The 21,998-nt window shown below is 38.9% G+C and overlaps 1 protein-coding gene across 4 annotated transcripts in view; it reads left to right on the plus strand.

Moving 5' to 3' along the window:
• SUSD1 (sushi domain containing 1) overlaps nucleotides 1-17,779 on the plus strand; it is a 35,289-nt gene extending 17,510 nt beyond the window's left edge. The window contains exons 7-16 of one of the 4 annotated variants that reach the window (XR_015742139.1): nucleotides 70-161; nucleotides 1,296-1,491; nucleotides 3,539-3,633; nucleotides 5,184-5,370; nucleotides 6,386-6,436; nucleotides 7,093-7,239; nucleotides 8,315-8,573; nucleotides 9,985-10,024; nucleotides 12,816-12,909; nucleotides 16,299-17,779. Coding sequence is in view for 3 of the 4 variants with exons in the window: in XM_087926510.1 (XP_087782636.1) it covers nucleotides 70-161; nucleotides 1,296-1,491; nucleotides 3,539-3,633; nucleotides 5,184-5,370; nucleotides 6,386-6,436; nucleotides 7,093-7,186; nucleotides 8,315-8,573; nucleotides 9,985-10,024; nucleotides 12,816-12,909; nucleotides 16,299-16,320 (1,130 nt within the window). In the remaining variant the exon portion in view is untranslated. The remainder of the gene's footprint in view (nucleotides 1-69; nucleotides 162-1,295; nucleotides 1,492-3,538; nucleotides 3,634-5,183; nucleotides 5,371-6,385; nucleotides 6,437-7,092; nucleotides 7,240-8,314; nucleotides 8,574-9,984; nucleotides 10,025-12,815; nucleotides 12,910-16,298) is intronic. The other 3 variants (XM_087926510.1, XM_087926511.1, XM_026713397.2) reach the window with 3 other exon arrangements.
• The last annotated feature ends 4,219 nt before the right edge of the window (nucleotides 17,780-21,998 follow it).

Here is a 21,998-nt window from a genome sequence, read left to right on the forward strand (position 1 = left end):
ATTTTCTTAATGTTCTTTTTCTTAAGTCATTTTGCTAAATAATGTATATGGGTTGTTTTTGTCTTGTAGAAGTGCAAGACTTTGTTAATGTTACATGGAAAGATCCTTGTGTATCATGGAAGAGATATTATGGAAGCGCTGGAGTAAATGAGACTTATCAAGTTCGTGAGACATTTGATATTTTCTGTCTTTGAAAGATAAAATTGTCTTTGTTATTTAATACAGACAGACTGTCTACTGTAGGTATGAGTATATAAACATTTATTAAAATGCTAGTAATAAAGGCAAGTAATTTTTTGAAATAACATTATCTGGATGGCTATGACTTTCTCTAGCTGGGTAATGGATAGCATTATTCTGGATTCATTGTAAATTTACTGGAGATATTTGTAAAACTGGGAGGCTTTGGTAAAACAAAACCATTTTTAATCCAGATTTACTATCTTGCTCTAGTTTCTTGCTATTTTCAGAGTTATAAAATAGATATCTACACTATAAAACCCTTTAATATTTTTTTTGCCAATTTAATCACCATGCCTTCCCAGAGGATTACAATGTGGACAGGGTGAGCCAACTCGCTGTGGCCAATTCACCATAAGAAACTTGCCACACAACTCGCTGCAGGACAACTCGTTGTGGGACAAGATTTACACTAATATCAAATAAATGGTGGAATAGAGTAATTAAAGAAAGGATGCCAAAGGAGGGACAGAATGAAATGTGAATGACAAAAATTGAAATATTTTTTAATAGTTAAATTGAATTGTTAAAATGTCCCACCGTGAGTTGTCCCGCAGCGAGTTGGCTGTGGTGAGTTGGCCTCAGCAAGTTGCCCCATTCCCTGGTGAGAGGGTTCAGTGTCATGAGGGTAGCTCTGGGAGTGTTGCAGGAGTATGAGCTTCTGACACGATTACCCTTACTTGTAGGATCAAAAAGGGAAGAACTCTATAGTGAACTTTTGGGCAGATGATGTGAAAATAGTGGCTATGCTTGACAAGGCTGAGAGAATTTGATGAAAGGGAAAAATAGCAAATGGATGGGATTAAGCAGATTACAGAAAGAGATGGTGAGCATTCATCTATGTATGTATCAAAAGTTGAGCCCAACTCAGTGTCACGTAATTTAATTGCCATAATTTTTCTCTTCAAATAACTTTGGGAACCTATATTGTGATGCTACTCTTGTAGAACTATAATCTCTAGAATTCTCTGGAGTCTTGGAATTATAAATTTGTAAATATTATATTATAGAGGTAGACCTTGCTTTTTAGAATTCATTTCTCTTTTTGCTTACAGGTTACTATGTTGATGCTAGGAAATGAATCAAAGGAAGCAACTGATATGTTGATCAAACCCCCTGCCACTGAAATAGCTGTAAATGTGTGTTTGCAATTACGCCAACCCGCAAATTACACTGTGGAAATTATTGCAGACTCCATTAATTTGCGTTTACGGTTCAGAATAGCACATTCAGTAATTCATCCAGTGGTCGGTAGGTTCTGTACTTCTAGAAACTATTAACCATTAATAATAAACAGAAAATTTGCCTTAAATTATTATTGTGGAACACAAACTATTCTTCCAGATCTTATGATAATGAGAAAGAAGAGGAAGTTCATTTTCCCCCCAGAATATTGCATTGATGTTGATACTTCTCTCAGGGAAAAAAATGTTTGTATTGTATGGAAATGTGTTTCTGAAATATATATACACTGACACAAAGCGGTTTAGAAGCAAACAGGTACAGAAACAATCTGGAAGGGAGCAGAACCTTGCTCTTAAATTTGTATGTGTAAAGCTAATCTCATATTTGATTTTTTACATACCTGTACAATTTGGAGCAGTTTTAAATAATTTAATTGCCTTTGAAAATTGAAGTCTATATCTCTTAGAGAGCTTTAGATTCTATTTCTAAGACTGTAATTTCTAGAATTTGGGGGGGAAAGGTGGCAACTATTCCATCAGTTCATTTGTAGTGTGAATATTTCCTAAGGCAATTTTCAAGAAAAAAAAGCATTTTTTCCTGACTTAAAATTATAATGAACATGATAAGAATCACGCTATAGGAATTATTAATATAGTGTTTCCAAACAACACAGACATTGTTTTGCAATTCTGTCACTTCTGGTGGATAGCAAATAAGATTTAACAAGCAACATTGTTTTTGTCTAAAGAATATGAACTCTTTTTACTAACAAAATTAAAGAATAAATGTAATGTTTTGCATTTAATCATGCTTTATTCCTGTGGTTTGCCATTGACTTCTTTGATATTTTGTGAACTTTCCAATGCACTGTATAGTCCTGGTACATCTAGATAACCTCTTAGTAACAATGTCAGTGGTTTTCAAGATCAACCAAGATTAATTAACTAGGTGCTCCTTAAATTAGCTGAAATATATGGTGTAATTTACAGTGCAAAATTGGATGGTGAATTGTGGAGTTCTTGATATTCTCTGAAACTGGTTGTTTACTTGCAGACATTTTATAGCCAACATCTTCAGTGCCATTGAGTGTGGGTTTAGATATTTATGCAAAAGCAGTAGTTGTTCCTTGATGGAAATTTGCCTACATGCAAATTTCCCTCATTTGCATGCTTTCTGAAGCATTTGATGCCCATATGTAGTTCCAAGAAAAAAGAATATCTGTAGCTCTATGTTAAACTATACAATCCTTGGTACTATCTGAGCTTGCAAGGTTGTTTCTTGCAGAAAACATACAAATGGGCTATATTATATTATATTAATATTTATTTCTTGTCTAATAGTTAATTGTTACTTAGTAATTGACAGAGAATGCATTACATCAACCCATTAATGTAAAAATTAAAATTTGTGGTCAACTTTCAATGAGCGAATGGTACTAAAATTAAATGTTACATGGGATGGCTACGGATTGAGAAGAAATCTTGAAAAATTGTGAAGTTAAAGCACTATGAACAACAACAATGAAGTAATGAAGCTTCAAAGAAATTAGAACTGGAAATTGAACAAGAAGAGATTGGTGTTAGAAATGTTACTTTAAAAACAGGTAGTATTTCTGATCAGGAAAATTAATAATTCTGTAGGATTCAGAGAGGGGAAAAAGCTTGTCAAATGCTGGATTAAAATATACTTTAGCTTAGAAAATAGTGTGCTGAAATAATAAAAGGCTATAAAGTCATAGAAAGGCTAAGAAAGCCATAGAACAAAAGAACAAATAGGACTGGAGGATAAGTGTGCTGTATGGAGTATTTAGAGACAGGAAGGGCGGTTTCTTTTAACCCAGAAGTAATCAGGCAAGATAAGCAGCCAATAGGGAATGTCTTGGCTATAATCTTGGGAATTATATTTCAGTAACATTCTCTTTGCATTGCAGTGTTTTGATCTGAAAAGACCTATGAGAATCAAGGACAAGAGTAGCTTTAACTTACCAGGTGTTTTGGTCCCAGATCTCTGTTTTTATATATAAATTCACTATCTTTATTCATAAATCATTCCAATAAAAATAAGATTTGTAAGTATTTAATTCAGCTTCTTCCACTTCCCTTTTCCTTTCCAGAAAAGACAATTTTCAACAATATCTCCATATTTAATGACACCTGTATTAAATGGCACAGTGCCCCAGGAAGAAGACGGTCTGAGGAAACCTACCTAGTAAGTTTGACACAGTTGGAAAGTCATGGAAGAGCTTTGAGAAATATCTTTTTCACACTTCTTTTGATGGTGAAGTTTCAAGAGTGACATTGTTGTCTCAAATACACAGGTTGACCCATTATCCCTTCAGATTCATGGGCTTTGTTGATTTTGGTAGCTCTTTAGCTGCCTCTTCAAAAGCCGAAGTGGAACTAAGGTAAGTCCTTGACATACGATTGTAATGGAGCCTGCCCATTATGGTTGTATGTTGTTTCAGTCATCAGTTGGGTTGTCATGTGACCAACCCAATTTTATGACCATTTTTGCAGTGGTTGTTAAGCAAACACAGCAGTCATTAAGCAAACCATCACTATGGTGTGATTTAGTCAAAAACTGGAACTGGCAAAACTCTCATATAACACAGTCAAGTGATTGCAGGCATCCATAAATGCCAAGCACCCAAAGTGTAGCCATGTGAGGGGTGGGGACGACCATTGGAACCAAGTCCTTTTTCTAGGTACATCAACACTTCCAACACTTGCAAAGTGACTAGTTAAGTCAAGAACTACCTGCAAAGGAATAGATTTATAGATTTATTTAAATGTATTTTCCCTGAAGTATTTTTGTCAGGTAGCATTGAATTACAAGTATTCTTGTGCTTGTTATGAAAAACGGTTATGTTATACCTCTTCTCTTCTCTAGATTGTGATAAAGTGTATGAGCAGGCCTCTAAGGTATAAAGCAGGTGCCCTTCAGATGCTGCAGAACTACAAAACCCAATAGCACAAGCCAACTTTAATAAACCTAAAGAACAAGGCAATCTTCCTCTCAATGTACAAAAATGTAAAGTGGGGGTGGAGTGGACTTCCTGGGCCTGTTGAATGATTTGCAGATGCAGCCTTTAACTTGCTTATCCATGCATACCCATGGATTGTGAAGTCGACCTTTCTTTACCTTTTCCTCTCTGCCTGGTGGACTGCTCTCGACAGAAATCTGAACAAATCACTTTCAAGAGTTTTGACATAAGGTTCAGTGCATGGATTATTTTTTACCAAGAGCCACGGTGGCGCAGTGGTTAGAAGGCAGTATTTCAGGCTAACTGCCCACTGCCAGGAGTTTGATCCTGACTGGCTAAAGGTTGACTCAGCCTTCCATCCTTCTGAGGTTGGTAAAATGAGGACCCAGATTGTTGGGGGGCAATATTCTGATTCTGCTTAGATAGGGCTGTAAAGCTCTATGAAGCAGTATATAAATCTAAGTGGTACTGCTATTGCTATCTAGTTTGACGCTTTCTGGATTCCCCGACCACCCCACCAGTTATTGTATACATTTAGCCCAGTTTTCCTCAATCCATACCTTCCAGATCGTTTGGAGTGATCCACGTTGGCTTCCAATTCACCAGGAAGCATCAGGTTAGGGAAATCTGCTTGTTTATCATGCCTTGTATTCAATTGTTTCTTCTCAAAGTAGACATTTTTTCAGTATGATTATATTTAGATTGTCCATTAGTGTCATACACACGGCATAATTCACAGTGTCAGATATGTTTAATTATGCATTTCTTGTTACAGATTCACCTAGTGGGTCTACGCTGGTATCAGAAGGAATTCAGTCACGAGACGAATCTTAACTTTACCACAGATTCTTGGAATCCAGAATTGTGCCTCAATTTATCTTCAGGCAGCAATTACACTGTAAACATCTCCTCTGCTGACCGAAATCATAGTGTCCTCATCCACCTGAGTGTCCCATTAGCAGGTAGCTGGCCTTGATTTACATTTTTTTCTTGTTTTTTTTTCTCATCCCAAGGCTGTTCCTTCTGTATGAGAATCTATAGCAACTGAAGATACCTCACATTCTTCAGGGCCAGCTTCCATGTTTGATTAAATAATTTTATATAGTCAAATTTTCAGTATTTCTGCACAAATAAAACATGACCTGTTCTCATGAGTTATATTTTTACATACGAAGCAATGATATTATGTTCTTAATAAGCTAATAAAAGTGGGAGATTGTTGCTTAACTGTCCTTCCTTCAGTGGCTCTTCATTCCTTATTAATGAGCATGTTTCCCACACAGAAAATAGCCTGGGCCCATTGAGAGGACCCATTGTTCTGAATTGGTATTTTTATTTTTGCAGGAAATAGGAAATAAATGCCGGTTTCTGGCAAAAAACATTGTGAATTGTGGTCACATGACCATTGGATGTGGCAAACAATAATAAATGTGAGCTGGTTGCCAAGCATCCCAAATGCGATCATGTGACTGTGTGGAGAGCAGCCATTGGAACTTCAAAACTAGGCCATAAGTAGCTCTGGGGTGGTTGGTTGTAACTTTGAACAATTGCTAAGACACCAGTCATAAGATAAGGACTCCCTGTCAAACTGGTGGCCCATGGGCCTGATGTGTCACACACAGGCCATGCCCACCCCGGCTGCGCAAAGGCAAAAAAACCATCGTGATATATCACAATACGTTATGTGACACGATCGAGTTTGGCACCTGTACTGTGTCTAATCATACAGCAATTTTTCCCAAACTGAAGTTCTTCAGATCTATTGGACTTCTCCTTCCAGAATTCCCATCCAAAATTATAGAAATTGAATTAGAAAAACTGCTAGTGATTCAGGAGGAGTTCAGATTGGTCCAGAGGGGGAACAGAGCATTCCAGAGTTCTATGCAATATTTTAGTTTTGAATCAGTGAGTTTTACTCATCCCTATCATATATCAGGTACTGAAAACAATTTAAAATTAAAAATAATATTTCCCCAGGTCACTGGGATACACCTCAAGTGCTATCTGGAATCTTGCTGAATCCATCAGGTATATTGAATCTTTCTAGAGTGCACTAAGGATATAATTATTAATGTATAACAGAATTAATGATGGTCAATAGTTCATTTGTAGGACCAGGACCAAATAATGACAATATACATACTGGCAGCACTAAGAAAGGTATATAAAACGTTACTGACTGCTGTCTCCCAATGACAATGTGCTGTTAAATGTAAATTTACATCTGTTTGGGCTTTTTAAAGCTTTGGAACGACGGGAAAACGTCTGCTCAAGAAGAAATACTTGCCATTTTCCCCCCCTTCACATAGTTTAAGGGTTGAGGTTTGGAGCCTCATGAGGAGATGGGCATTTTGGGGCAATAGACAGTAGTTGCCAACAGTGCTGGTAGGCTAGGCCTTTTCGGCCAAGAGATTTTTTTAAAAAAAGCTTAAAAAAGCTTTTGGTTTAGTAGATTAATCTCATTTTTATAAATCAGGCTACATTTTCTGTTAATAGTCTGTTAACCTTTGTCCTGTTTTATTGTTGCCAGTTCTGATATGATTTGATTTTGCTGCTTGTGTGTTGTTTAGGATTCCTAATGAAGAGGAATGTGAAATTTTAAAAAGAAAGAACGAATGAATGCTGAATGAATAATTTTTTTAAAAAAATGCTATAATAATAAGGACCGTCTATTTCTTTTTTAGATCCACCATCGCCACAAGTAGAATTCATGTCAACACGAGACTTTATACCATTATTGAGTTTTCTGAAAGTGGAAGGAAGAAATGGTCCAATCAGGTCTCTGGCTTTTATGCTACATATTTCAGACACCCAAGAACGCTTACTTCCATGTAATTGTTTTGTTTTTTTTAATGCTACTTGCTCTGATTGTTTCGTTTCCTGTCCATTCAAATATTACTGTCGTTCAAGGAAATACCACAAGTAGTCCTTGACTTACAACCATTCATTTAGTGACCTTTCAAAACTACAACGGGACTGAAAAACAGTGACTTATGACTGGTCTTTACACTTACAACCATTGCAACTTACAAACATTGCAACATCCCTAGGGTCACATGATTAAAATTCGGGCGCTTGGCAACTGGCATGTATTTTGGACAGCTGCACTGCTCCAGGGTCTCGCAATCACCATTTGTAACCTTCCCAGCCAACCTCCGACAAGCAAATGGGGAAAGCTAGATTCACTTAACATTTCAGCGACCCATTTAACAGTGGCGGCAAAAAGGTCATAAAATGGAACAAAACTCATTTAACAACTGCCTTGCTTAGCAATGGAACTTTGGGGCTCACTTGTGGACGTAAGCCGAGGACTACCTGTGTACATGCTCATACGGATTTGTTCCTCTTGCATATGGATTGATCTTTATCATCCCAAAGTGCTCACTAGATCATTCTGGTTAGTTCGTTCAGTTGACTCTTGAGTTTGTTCAGAGGCAGGTAGGAACTTTCACCCTTTCACCATATTCAGAAACATTCATTCTGGGAGGTTTTTGAAGATAAGGAGTACTGACAATCATTTAATTTGCACTAAGGAAGCTGTTTGTTTTGGAAAGGGAGAAGAAATTCCCTAACAGTGAGAACAATTAAACAGTGGAACAGCTTGGTAGGCCCTCCATCACTGGAGGTTTTTAAGAGGAGACTGGACAGCCACTTGGCCGGAATGATATAGGGTCTCCTGCTTGAGCAGGGGGTTAGACTAGAAGACCTCCAAGATCCCTTCCAGCTCTGTTCTGATTGATTCTTGTTTCTAGTGGCCAGGGCTGGAATGGCTGCAAATAGTGGGGGTTAATGTTGGCCACCTGAGCAACGGCAGCATCTTGAAGAAAGTCAGGCTAGGATGTAAAATTCAATAGCAATAAAAATAGTTCTTCGCATGACTTGATGCTTTTATCTTTTCATTTCTAGTTCTTACCAAGTGATTGTCATTCCTGGGATTCCGCTCTGCAACTTTAATTGCTACTCCTTGACCAACCTCTCCTACTTCAGCCAAGGTTCAGAATCCGACAGCTACGTGACAGCTGAGTTCTCAGCCCAGAGCATCCCTGAGAACAGGTTGACATTTGTTCTCGGAGACCGACTCTATTATGGAGGATTTTATAACGCTCCCTTGAAACCAAGAAAAGCGTATTGTATTGTACTTAGGACTGTCAGCAAGTGGAATGGGGTAAGAAGGCTGTTAAAATGCTTCCCATTCTTTTGCTCCTTTTATCTTGGCATTTCAACAGATTCCTGGGCAGCTTACAAAACAGAAGTTTGTAATGAAATAAATTGAAAACAAAGGCTTTCAAACATGACCATGCCAAAAAGAGCATAATAGTATTTAGAAAACTGCAAAACAATCGATACAATTTACAGAGGATAAGAAAGTCTGAGAATATAGAAAGGTGTTTACCTGTCTCTTTTAAGATCAAGAGAGATTTCAGTTAAATTGACGTGATATTAGCTCAGGCAGCACTGCGACATGCACAAGGCGAGGACTGGTAATAAACCTACATTTGCAATGTCATCGTAACGTCCGATGGTCACTGAACGAGGCAGTTGGTAAGTGAAGTGAATTATTGATTTTTTTTAAAAATCAATAATTAGAGCGTGACTACCAAATGGATCGCCAATCAAAGCTTCAATCCCAGGATCCTCAAGACTCTGAATATATTTCCTGTCAGGGAAATATAGAACAAGAGGAGGGCCTTGTTTCTCCTCCATTTGCTAAGACCTCTTCCCTGACCCCCAAAGTGAAATTCAGACGATACTGAATTAAGCAATCAGTCAACTCAATATTGATATATTTTGGATATTATGTTGACCCATTTCTATTATTTCTCTGTTTTGATTTTTTTTTTAAAGTAGGGAAGCACAGGGCAGGAAATGTGATGTGACCTGTTTTAAGATTGCAGATCATGGTAGTGTGTGACGAAGTACAATTGTTTCCAGGGTTATTTTATAAAGAGAGAAAAAAGAAACTCAGTGATCAATACATTTATGATGGTACAGGTAGCCTTCGCTTACCGACTGCCTCATTCAGTGACCATTCGAAGTTAGGATGGTGTTGCAAAAGTAGATCTATAATCAGTCCTCATAGTGCTCCCGTGATTGCCATTCGGGCATTTTGTAACTGTGGCAGTATCTTTACAGTAACATGATCATCGTTTGAGTATTTTGTGACTGGCACACTTTTACGATGGTCTCAGCAATCTGCAGTCAGGTGGAACTAAGGATCAGATCAATTCTAATTTTCATTTTAATGAATCTGCATTGTATGCTAAGAAAAGCTGCATGCCAAAACATGGAGGAATGAATATGTAAAATAGCATTTTATTGCTTTCTTTGCATATTATGGCAGAGTGCCATGCAAAAACGTAGAAATTCTGTGAAAGGCATGCAAATATTTTTTTTCAGAGAAGTTTTAAATTCAAGTTGGGAGACTGGGTAGAAAAATGTAAGATGATCTATAAGAGAGTGAGGAGCACCCACGTTCTAAAATCGAAAGATCTGCTCATCCTTATTGAGAATTAAGAGTTTTTTATATGTATTGAGAAAAAATAATATACATTTATGTGGTTTTTTTCCCCCCTCAGATGAGAACACAGTCCTGTGTAATATGGGCCCATATTAGAGGTAGGTTTTCTGCTGAAAAAAATAATTTTGGGTTGTTGAGGCAGAGACAAAATGATGGGGGCAGGGGGAGAACTTTTCCAAGGATACACATAAGAATAACTCACATGGGAACAGCTCTTTACGAAATGGTTTTTTTTCCTTCTAAATTGTCAAATGAAGTACTATTAATAACAGTTTATTATTACCCCCACATTGTTGCAAATCTAGATTTCAAATCTAGAGACAGACACGTTAACATTAACAATACCATTACACTTTTCGAAACAAGTTACATTCCTATGATTTGATGTTGGTAAAACCCTTCCAGTAGCTGCAGAATAGGGAGCATTTTCAGGAGATAGATTAAACAGAGGGCAGGTTTATGTGCTGCTCAGCCTAATTCAAAAATCCCTTCAAGCAAATAATAAGAGAAAAAGAGAGAAAGGTGTCAGGATGGAAGGAAAAAGGATGTATTTTGTCTTCTACCCTCGCCTTTGCTTGCTTCAGCCCCACTGATCAATTGACATTCAATGAGATCAGTTCTTTGCATTAATTGCTGAAAGGCTTGTGGAGGAAACTAGATTGCATTGGATCAAATGCATTTTGTGCCATGCATCAGGTGTTACACACATCCCAGGTTCAGTCTGTGGTTGCTCACTCACGCAGTCACAATCTGTTGAGGCATACAGAATCTGTAAGCCTTCCCACTCACCTTTTTACCTGGGTTTTCCAGATAGATGTCGCTAGAGCAGACAAGACACACAGCCTGGGTCAGCAGCTGGGAGATAATTAGGAACACGTGCGTATCACTAACCTCACAATCGATACAAAAGCTACAAGTGGCGCAAAGAGCAATGCAACGATACATGCTTGGCATTATAAGACAAGATAGAAAGACCTGCACACGAATTAGACCAGGGGTCGCCAACCTTTTGGACCTCAGGGACCACCAAACTCATCATTTTAAATCCCGTGAACCAGAGACCCTGGGAAAATCCCCCCAAAAGTCTGCAGGAAAATTCTCCACCCTGTTTTCCTACCAATCGATCATTTATTTGGGATCGCAGGATACTGTCTCCAGCTCTGTTTTCGGGGAAGAGAGAGAGAGAGAGACTTTTGGCTTCATGCAAGGAAAGCAGCAGAAGCAGCAGAAGTCTTTCTTTTTCTCCCCCAAACTCCACTAGAAATGAGTCTTTGTGAGACTTGTCACACCGGCGCAGCCTCTTGGAGCTGGATGCCTTGCAGGGTCCCAAAGACTCGTTTCTGGTGGAGTTTGGGGGAGAGAAAGAAAGACTTTGGCTGCTTTCCTTGTGTGCAGTCAAAAGCAGAAGAAAGAAGCGGAAAGAAGCAGCTCAGTGGCCAGGCAAGGTGTGTGGGGCTCATGGGACAAGTTCCCCCCCTCCCTTTCCCCCCTCCCCTCACTACCTTGTGTTGTTCGCAATACAAGTGATGCAAGCCTTATGTTCCCACAGGTCATGTGGGCAGCGCAGCCTTGTATTCCCACGTAGCTTGAATTAATTGCTTTGGGGGGTGTTTTGGGAGTGACATTTCTCTGCAGACCACCAAAATTTTCTTACAGACCACCAGTGGTCCCCGGCCCACTGGTTGGGGACCACTAAACTAGTGAACAAACAAAAGTATATAATATCAAGAGAGTAAAAGAATTGAAATGGAAATGGGCTGGTCACACAGCAAGAAGAACTGTTGGATCAAGACAGTCATAGAAGGGACCCCACTTGATCAAAAGCGTCCACAAAATTGACCTAAAACAAGATGGATCGACGACATCAGCAAGTATCATGGAGGCCCAATTGACAAAAGAAAGCTCAGGACTGTATGAGTTGGAAATATGCGGAAGAGGCCTTCATCCTGTAGTGGATAGACAATGGCTAAAATGATGACGTGCAAATCACTTTCAACTGAACACTGGGGCTTAGCTCTACACAATACATTAACTGAAAATGCAGTTTGCTAATTTAGGGTGTAGTGTGTAGCATAACCCGGGTATTTTACAAATGATGCTTTGTAATTGAAATATGTTGAATGAGCCCAGTCAACAGAAATTTATTCTGAAAACCGGTTCCCTCATCCTCTAGGGTTTCCCTCCCAAACTGTTAGATATGGACCATGATGTGTCACATTTAATTGTAGGAGGAGAGCTGTGTCAGCCTGTGGTACCCCAGAATTAGGAGTCTGATGGCATCTTTTCCAACTAACAAACGTTATCAAAAGGCATAGCTCATTTTGTCGGATGCAACTGATATAAGATTGAAATTGCAATGAGGATGAAATTGTCAGTGGGCAGGTGTTTTGTGGATTGCTGGAATATATATATATTTTTAATAGGGGACACTTCGCACAAGTTATAATTTGATGGTGGCTACAAATGCTGAACTTCCTTTGCTTATCTCTTGAACGTTCCTCTCCCCTGGAAACAGTTCTGGTTTTGGACTCACTGTTGCTTTTAATTTGTTTCTAATAATACGCAAGAGATGGCCTTCATATCAGAACAACGAGCCTCTCAATTTAGTTTCGCCACCATTCAATATTCTTCCTATTTTTAATAATGTCTAAAGAGTTACATGCAGTACTGATGATAGTCTTTTGCTTGTACTTGACTTGTACAACTTGTTCAGTGCAAATTGCAGATCAAAGGGGAGATTTCTGGGCAATTCCCACTGCAAAGTGTGGGAAAACAAAGAATAACTAGTGTGGGGGTGTATTTTGAATGCTTACAGACCTTTCTTTGCTAAATTCCTTTGTTACACATTTTACAATTGATAAATGCTATTTTATCTTTTCTTTCTTTCAGATATAGCATTCCCAGTGCAGCATTTGACTATTGTTATTTTAAGCTCAGTTGCTGCTATCAGTACCATCTTTTTATTACTACTCTGCCTAGCATGGTAGGTAACATTGTGTGACTTGTACATTATTTAAGTTCAAAGACCAGTTATTCCTTTCACAACGAGTTCAATCCATTAAGCAATAATTGATGCTGGAGATAAATTTCTCCAGCAGTTATGTAATTATTGATGCTTGGGGATCTTCAACGCAATCATTTTTAATATACAATCTTTTAGAGTTAACCTTAAACTTTTTTAGCAAAAATAATCAAAAGCTGGTCTATATTTTTCTTAGAAAAATGTTCCAGGAGCAGCATACTAGCAATGTCACTGATCCTTTTTATCATTTAAATTATTAAAAAGAAGAAAGAACAATTTATGGTTTACTAAGGCTCTATATTGTAAAATGAATAAGGTGTATAGCTAGAGAGACAGAGATAGAGATACGAAAGAGAACATTAGCACTATTAAGAGTTCATTTGTGTAGAATTTAAAACATTAAGGTACCAGGCTAGAAACTGGGAGAGTCTGAGTTCTACTTCTGCCTTAGTATTGACGCTAACTGGGGGACTTTATTTATATATATTTATTTATATATGAAATTTAGAAAGTCCCAATCTCCCTCATAGGGAGACTTCTTTGGACCAGTCACTCATTGTCAAAGTGCTAGGAAGAAGGCAAAGGCAATCTGGTTTGATCCAATAGACCAGTGGCCCCCAACCTTTTTTGTGCTGTGGCCTGGTACCAGCATCACAAAATGATCTGCGGCCCGGTACCGGCATCAGCACGCATGACAAGGAAAGCCGAGCTGAGCGACTGGCCAGCCAGCCGTCCCCCGCTTCTCCCTGCCACCTTCAACTCCTCCTTTGTACCTTTGTTGATGGGCTTCGCTTCGGGACGGCTTCGGGACGGTCGCTCGGCTCGCCTTGCCTCGGGTGCTGAAAGAATCCTCGCGCCATAGTTTCGTTCGAAGCCCCCCCTTTGATGAAACTAAGGCGCGAGGATTCCTTCAGGACCCAAACGCCGCTTTCCAACCGGAAAAGCTCACCCGGAAGCACTTTCTCGTCAAACAAGATGGTGGCGCCCAGCAAACTGGCGGCCCGGTAGGAAATGTTCCACGGACCGGTACCGGTCCGTGGCCCGGTCATTGGGGACTCCTGCAATAGACCACTGTTTAAACAACATACCCATTTCTGAAGTCAGGCATTAGAAAAATGTATACTTTGCTTTACAAAGGAGGCAAAAACCTCTTGCTTTTCATTCTAGTCCTGCCTGGCTTGGTGACCTTGAGCCAGTCATTCTCTCCCAGCCCAACTCACCTCAAAGGATTGTTGTGTGAAAAATTAGGAGGAAGGATTGTGTGCATTCCCTACCTTGAGTTATTTATAAAAATAGTAAAGGCAGGATATGAATAAATAAAATTTCCCTTAATCTGAGCCTTTCCTCAGAATTAATAGGTTTAATCCATGTTTCCCATTTCTGGTGGCTCTGTGACTGCACATAATTTTGTTTGTAGATAGGCAAGATCCCATTTCCAGACAGGTCTACTGGTTTGGAAGTTTTAGATTTTCAGCCAGGAATACTATCAAGAATCTCTGTTCTGTTCTGTTCTGTTCTGTCTTTTCCTTAGATGTTATCTGGAGTGCTCAATGTACCTGCTTTTATTTAGTATGACGGTCAGAGGGGACTGATTAAGGAAAAATGGCTCATTCTCATTCAGAAATAGTTTGTATTTAAAGAGAGAGGAGGAAAGTTTGTAATCTTTGAAGAAGAAAAAATAATCGGATTCTTTAAATCCCAAAGTAAAAGTTCCAAGTTGTGCAGAAAAAAAAAGCAAGATATTAACAGTATGTTTCAAAAGAATTATCCAACATGAGACTTCTAAGTAGGTTTTTAGTTGAATTTATAATTCAAAGGGCTCTGTGATTTTTATTGAAGATACAGTTAAACAGTAAACTTAATTCTGCAGAAAACGTAGAATGCAAGCAGAATTGCCTTGACATGTCAAACAAGTAAACTCTGTCTAGGCCAAGGGTCTTCAAATTTGGCAAGTTTAAGACTTGTGGATTTCAACTCCCAGAATTCCTGAGCTAACATGACTGGAGGAGGAATTCTGGGAGTTGAAGTCCACAAGTCTTAAAGCTGTCAAGTTTGAAGACCCTGATCTAGGGAATAGTTGGGGAAAGGAAGGAAACCGAAAAGCTTTTTTTGCCTGCTAATTAACAATGGAATTAGTGAAAAGCTATTCTTTTTTTTCAAACCTTTAACTTAGATTTCACTACCCCTTTTATCTATTTTTCTCAAAACTCTTTTAAATGTTGCTAATATTTTATAGAATGGAAAATAGAATAGAACAGAACAGAACGGAATGGAACAGAATAGAATACTTTATTTGGCCAAGAATGATTAGACACAAAAAGGAATTTGTCTCTGGTGCAGAAACACTCAGTGTACATGCAAAACAATATCATCATCATCATCATCATCATCAATAAGAGGAAGGAGTAAAGAAGATAATAAGAAGGATACTACAATCATACTACATGGGTAATTGTAGCAATAGCTACAGACTTAGATAGACTTATATACTGCTTCACACTGCTTTTACAGCCTTCTCTAAGCAGTTTACAAAATCAACATATTGCCTCCAACAATCTGGGTCCTCATTTTATCCACCTCGGAAGAATGGAAGACTTGAGCTGGTCAGGATCAAACTGCTGGTAGTGAACAGTAAGTTAGCCTGCAATATTGCATTCTAACCAATGCACCACCACAGCTATACATAGACATTAGATAGCACTACGAGAATTAGATGTTTTTCAGATTGATGGCACAAAGGAAAAACCTGTCCCTTGGGCTGCATGCCATCCCAAGGAGAGGGGTTGAAATAGTTTATGTCCAGGATGTCAGGCGTCTGTAGATATCATGTCAATTCTTCTGATCCATGCAATATATAGTATACATGCAATATACAATATATGCAATGCATTATTACTATCTCTTGTCTGTCTGTCTGTCTATCATCTATCTATATTATATGACTACTCTGAAGAGTGATTTAAATATTAACACTGTAATCATTTACCTATTGATTTTTCTACTGTATTATAAACGTATATGTTCACATGGAACTCTTTTAATAGGATCTGCCTGTATGTTTTACTTTTCAAAATTATTACTTGTGTGAATCTTATAAAAACTTATCACTAGAGACATTATATCCCGCTGTTTTCTAAGTGATTCAGACAGATTATATATTTGTTAACCAAACAAACTTGATAAATTTTGCTGCTGAGAAAGCTAAGCTACTAAAATATCTGAGTTGGTACATTTGTATTTGACTAATGACTATCCTTGTTACTTTGTCTTATTTTCTGTGTTTCAACCGGTTCAACTGTGCTTAACTTTTTTCATCCTTTCCCCAATGTTTATCCCGCTCTTCTCTGCAGCAGCACATTCAACTCCAGCTGAACCCCCAAGAAAATGTTTTTTTGATAGACTGCATATTTATCAACTGCTATCAATACTGCCCAAGAAAGCAATGCATGGTTCTGCAAAGGCTTTTGTCTAATAGATACAACTCCTGGTCATTTGGAAGAGAATTAAAACAAGACACAGAAATACGGACCTATCCTTCAGTGCTCAAGAGGAGGAAATCCATATGCAAAATGCCATCTCTTGCCTTCCCTTTTAGAAATGGTTTTCATACCATGTTTTCTTCATGTAATTTTCAATCTTGAAGCTTGTTATGTTTGTTTACACACATACACATTTTATGTACAGAGCAAACTTGTGTGTCTTCTGTTTCAATTCATGTTAAGACACTGAATTTATTTTTAGATGGGGAGTTACTAAATATTTTTAAATAAGAACCTTTAGTAACTCTTCTTTCAAAAATAAAGTAAACCATTTATGTTAGAGGCCCAAGTTAAAACCAAAAATGCACATTTCCAAAAATGAGGCAAAACTGAATTTGTTTTCCTTTGGAATCAAGAGGACTTTTCCCTTTATTTCAATAGAATCTATGCTTACTTTTATAATTTGGATCCATTCAGTAGGTGCACATTTCTACTGAGTTGTTTAATGGGACTAGATTTAACCATTCTTTTTTTAACATTCTCAGAACTTTCAGAAAATTTTATTACTTTTATAACTTGCAAAGAAGCAAAATTTGATGAAATTTTAATTTAGCAAGAATTTTACAGTATTTTGTAGCCTCCCACACTTCCCACATTGCACTTAAGATTATGATGGAATATCTTTCAAAGGATTTTTTTTTTTTAGATTAGAAGCATGGGCAGAAAGCAGGAAGAATGATGATATTCATTTAAGTCTTACAATTATTAGCTTTTAAAGATTACAGAAGGAAGGGCTGACATTGAGGCTGATGTCTTCAACTTTCTGGATGGTCTCTTGGAGGCTTAACACATCTATTTTGAAGCTTTAAGTGAAAAATATAAAACTTGCATTAATTTTCTCTTTAAATTGAAAATGCAAAAACTCTCCCATCAAAAACTGATTTTGCTATTTAATTGACACTCTTGGACATTCTGTAGCCTTGGGCTGCAAATTACTAACCTCTGATGTTCCATGATCTGCAAAGGAAAAAAAACCCATTACATTTTCTATTCAAAAGTAAAATTGTTTCAAAAACAAAACAAAAACCTAAAAGAATTTTTGCAAGCAAAATGCAAGAGACAAGACAGATTTCTTTCATGGAAGAAAACATTGGGCAAATTGGAAGATACATTTTAACACACTCTCAAATCCAGGAAACTGCTAACTGAGATGTATTTGTCCTTAGAACTTTGTTTTAAATGTAGTTTTTTACTTAATGATTTTAAGAAATAATTGGCAGAATCAGTTAAGCAGAAATGTTTACAGAACTTTGATGATCACTTCAGTATTAAAGAAAAGCATTTATTTTTCACTGAGTTATCCTTTTCTTCCTTATTTTGAAATGTATTGTGATTTTAGTAATGTTCCACATCACACAGCCTTCCTTCCTGTGGCTATCAGGCTTATGTAAGGCAAGTAAGTTACATAATTGTGTAAAATGTACTTGTTTTTTTCTCTCTCACTCGCTTTCCAACCAAAAATATGAGCTGTTGCTATATTACACTCCTTGGCGCTTTAACAAATTTAAGAGCTCTCCCGGGCTCTTAGTGTCACTGTCTGATGTCTACATATAGGTCACCTTTGGTGAACTTATTGGCTATTTTCATCTGTAAGATGTTAAAATTTTGCAAAGAAATCTAGAACTTTATCATTGTTAATTTGTCCCAATTTTCACATTGCGGCACCCATCTCCCTACTGCAGGCATCAGGAATTTTCTTCCCAAGCACCCAGTATATGTTCAATTTTTAAAAACAGTAACCAGCACCATTTTTAAGCATCAAATTACAACCCAAATTGTCTCGGTGAAGGATTTTGCATTCAGATTGAAAAAAATTTGGCCTCCTGTCCACTCGTCCTAAACAGAAAGGGACTTTTAGGTGCTGACCCTTAGCCGCACCCCCTTCCAGCCAACCGCGGTTACTGAACCAAAGTGGGCTTTCCTCCACCGCTGGCCCTCCTTGCGATTGTTCATCATTAATGCCTCCCCTTTCCTCCACCCCCAACTCTTCATCCTGGTCCATTCCCCAAGGCATGATTTTACCTTCCTGTTTGGCTGCTCTGGATAAGTAGTTGCCAGCCAATCAGGAAGTGGGCAGGCAACACGGGATTGACGACAGTGCACAACTGGGATCACATGGGATGTGGGGGTGCAGTGTGCGATGGGCGGGGGATTGGGAGTCAACGCAGAAAGACCAAAACCTGGCCTTTCTGCATTTAGCTTAAATTGCTGATTAACTTAGCTTCTCTGTGCAGCTGCAAAATTGCAGCAATGAAATAATAATAATGCACTAAGCGGAGGAATATGTTGGCTGCCAGGAGTTTAATCCTCTTGATTAGCATGGAGCAACGACAGGAGTTGGTAAACAGGACCAGCTTCCAGATTTCACCGGGCCATAAAGAAGAGAAAGCAAAGCCCGAAAGCCCTCTGAGCTTGTCACAAATATGGAGTTGGCACTTTGCAATGCCCAAGCTGGCCGGCTTCATGTATTCTCAGTCGGTTGATTTTTAAAAACAGTAACCATCACCTCTCCACTTGCAGAGCCCTTGGATTAGGAGGGGGTGGTTCTGGCTTCTCGCCTGAGCTCTGTCCCTCACGTTCCTCCTGCATCTGTTCCTCCCTGCCTGTAGGCCTTATTACTTCACAAAAACCTTGTCTGGACTGACTCTGCCCTTCCCCAGTTTCCTCACAAGGCCAACGGAGCTGCCCTCTCCATGTCTGGCATTTCTTGTTCCAACTCATCTTCCCTCCCAGATTCATATTCCGACGGGGTCATAACAACACCATTTTTAAGCATGAAATTCCAAATCTTGTCCCAAAGTCCGTTTTTGCATTTCAGTTGAAAAGATTTTTGGCTTCCCAGCACCTGTTTTCTGACCAGGGGACCCAAAAGGCTCGATTTTGCATTCTAACCATTGCCCTACCACGGCTATTTTATCAACAGGGAAAAATAGAAGTGTGGAATTATGGCAAAAGAAGGCAAACCTCTCAGGTTTGCTAAGCTTTGACGAATACTTCCTTCACCTGAGATCTTCCTGGAGTGTGTGACATCTGTGATTTAACAGATTCTGGAGCTGGAAACAGCCTAAGTCAGTTGTTCTTTTTAAAAAGTCTCTTTAACAGCAAATGTCATGGCTTTGTTAGATCCTGGTTTGGAGGAGGAAGAGGAGTTGGAACCAGGACTATCCAGCCGGGAGGGCATTGCTCTGTAATTGACTTCCTGATGCTCCTGTTTGCCTGACTATCCTGTTTGCTGTATATAGGGTTGTCAAATACATTTATTTATATTAAACTACAGGATTCTGTCAAGCGCTTCTGACTCCCTTTGGACATCCGCTGTGCAATTCCCTGACAAGCTTCCTTCAATCTTTGTAGATAGTTGAATGAATAAATTCTATTTCTAGCAGCCGTCAATTTGGTTTATTTGTAGCTCGGCTCAGAAAATAGGACCAAGTAGGTTCTTCTAACAGCAGGAAATCAAATCAGGTTGTTGATGATGGCTGCTGTTCTCCCCCCGCACCTCTACAGTACATCAGGGAGACCGACTGGTGGATATTTTCCTCGTGTGCAAAATCTACCACTGTAATTCCATTAAAGCTGCAGAACATCATTACTTGTCAGGGTAATGATGATTTTATAGTTGACCAGCTCCTGTAATGTTGTAATACTGTAAAGTTGTAATGATGATGCAATGGTAGCAATCAGTGAGGAGGGTTGTTTGACTGCTACCACTTTAAGAGGCTGTAATATAAGAGACCCCATGAGGGCATATCTCTCTCACCATGTGTGCTTCCGTGGTGTAGGTGATTACTGATTGCTGCTTGTTCAAGGCCTGTATCAAAGTACTTGTATGTATATATGCTTTTGTAGGGATAAAACCACTATAAAGGTAAAGGGTCCCCTCACACGTATGTGCTTGTTGTTTTTGGCTCTGGGGTGGGGGTACTCATCTCCGTTACAAAGCTGAAGAGCCAGCGCTGTCTGAAGACGTCTCCATGGTCATGTGGCCGGCATGACTAAATGCCAAAGGTACATGGAACACTGTTACCTTCCCACCAAAGTGGTCCCTATTTTTTTACTTGCATTTTTACATGCTTTCGAACTGCTAGGTTGGCAGAAGCTGGGACAAGTTGGGATAAAACCATTATATGTAAATACAAACCTGTGTACTGTATTTGCTCCTGGGTTATCTTACCTAGTCACACGCTGACATCTCAAGGCCAAAGAGAAATCAGTTGTGGGAACAAAGCCAATTTTAACTGACATACTTTTGAATCACTCGTGGACTGGAAGGAAGCACATTAGCCTGGCTGATAGGATGTATCCCTAGACTGGGGTAGGCAATCAATTTTCCCAAGGGGCCACTTGAGAAATGGGAGAATTGTTGAGGGCTGAACTAATGTAACTGGATCGGATGTCCTCAAACTGTCACCTCAACTCCCTGGGCTGCTCCAGGTGAGGGCTGACTGCTGCACAGGTGCAGGAAAGCATGTTCAGTCCTACATTTCCACGCTCCTGTCACCTGAAAGAGTGCAAAAGTGGATCTGATTCAGCTTCTTTCCTGCCCCTTGCAGTGTGTTCATTTACCTTTTATTTCTAATTTCTGATTGACCTCATGCAGGCCAGACAGGGGCAGTCCAAACAGCTGGAAAGGGCCAGGTGTGGCCTGGGGGTTCATAAAATGCCCAGGTCTGCCCTAGACAGTAACCAGCATGTGACAGTGGCATTCATTGGAACCTAGATATTAAAAAAAAAAAAACCAATTGCTCAAGGAGAAAATCAACCATATATTCATGTTATTTTTTTCCTTTGGGGAATTGGAATTACAAACCACAATTTACCAGTGCTGTAGCTTTAAGCGTGGCTTATTAATGCTGGACAGCGATAGCAATAGCACTGAGACTTGTACACCACTTCATTGTACTTTATAGCCCTCTCTAAACGGTTTTTATTGTCCCCAACAATCTGAGTCCCCATTTTACTGACCTCAGAAGGATGAAAGGCTGAGTCAACCTTGAGCCGATGAAAATCGAACTCATGGCAGTGAGCTAAATTAGCCTGCAATACTGCATTTTAACCACTGAGCCACCAAGACTCCTAGCAGCACCTGGATTATCCAGATTTATCTACCGTTATCCACCTGGATAAAGCAGCACCTTAATCCAGATTTCCTTCCTACCTCCAACATAACTTTCTGCTTTTTCTATTTCTAAAGTAATCTTTAGATAAAGCTTGGTTTGCTTATAGCTCCCTTCATCCCAGCAATTACTTCGTGGGTATGAGAAGGTTGTAATCTAAGATATACAAAAAGCAACAGATTGAGACTGGCTGCTTAAAGACATTTCTGAGCCAAAGTGAGTTGACAGTACCGCTTGTGTTGGCATAATAATAAGGCAAAGTAAATCACTCTGGTCAGGGATTGGTCTTGTTAATAGTTATTTTAGACAAATACATTGACAAAGCATTGCATATCTAACCACAGGCTCCAACCGCAGGAGCATATCAGCAAGATGTACCTATTAGGTTGATAAG

This window comes from Pseudonaja textilis, chromosome 2 (genome assembly GCF_049901715.1).
Source record: "Pseudonaja textilis isolate UNSWEBS1 chromosome 2, rPseTex1.2, whole genome shotgun sequence".
In the NCBI taxonomy this organism is placed as follows: domain Eukaryota; kingdom Metazoa; phylum Chordata; class Lepidosauria; order Squamata; family Elapidae; genus Pseudonaja; species Pseudonaja textilis.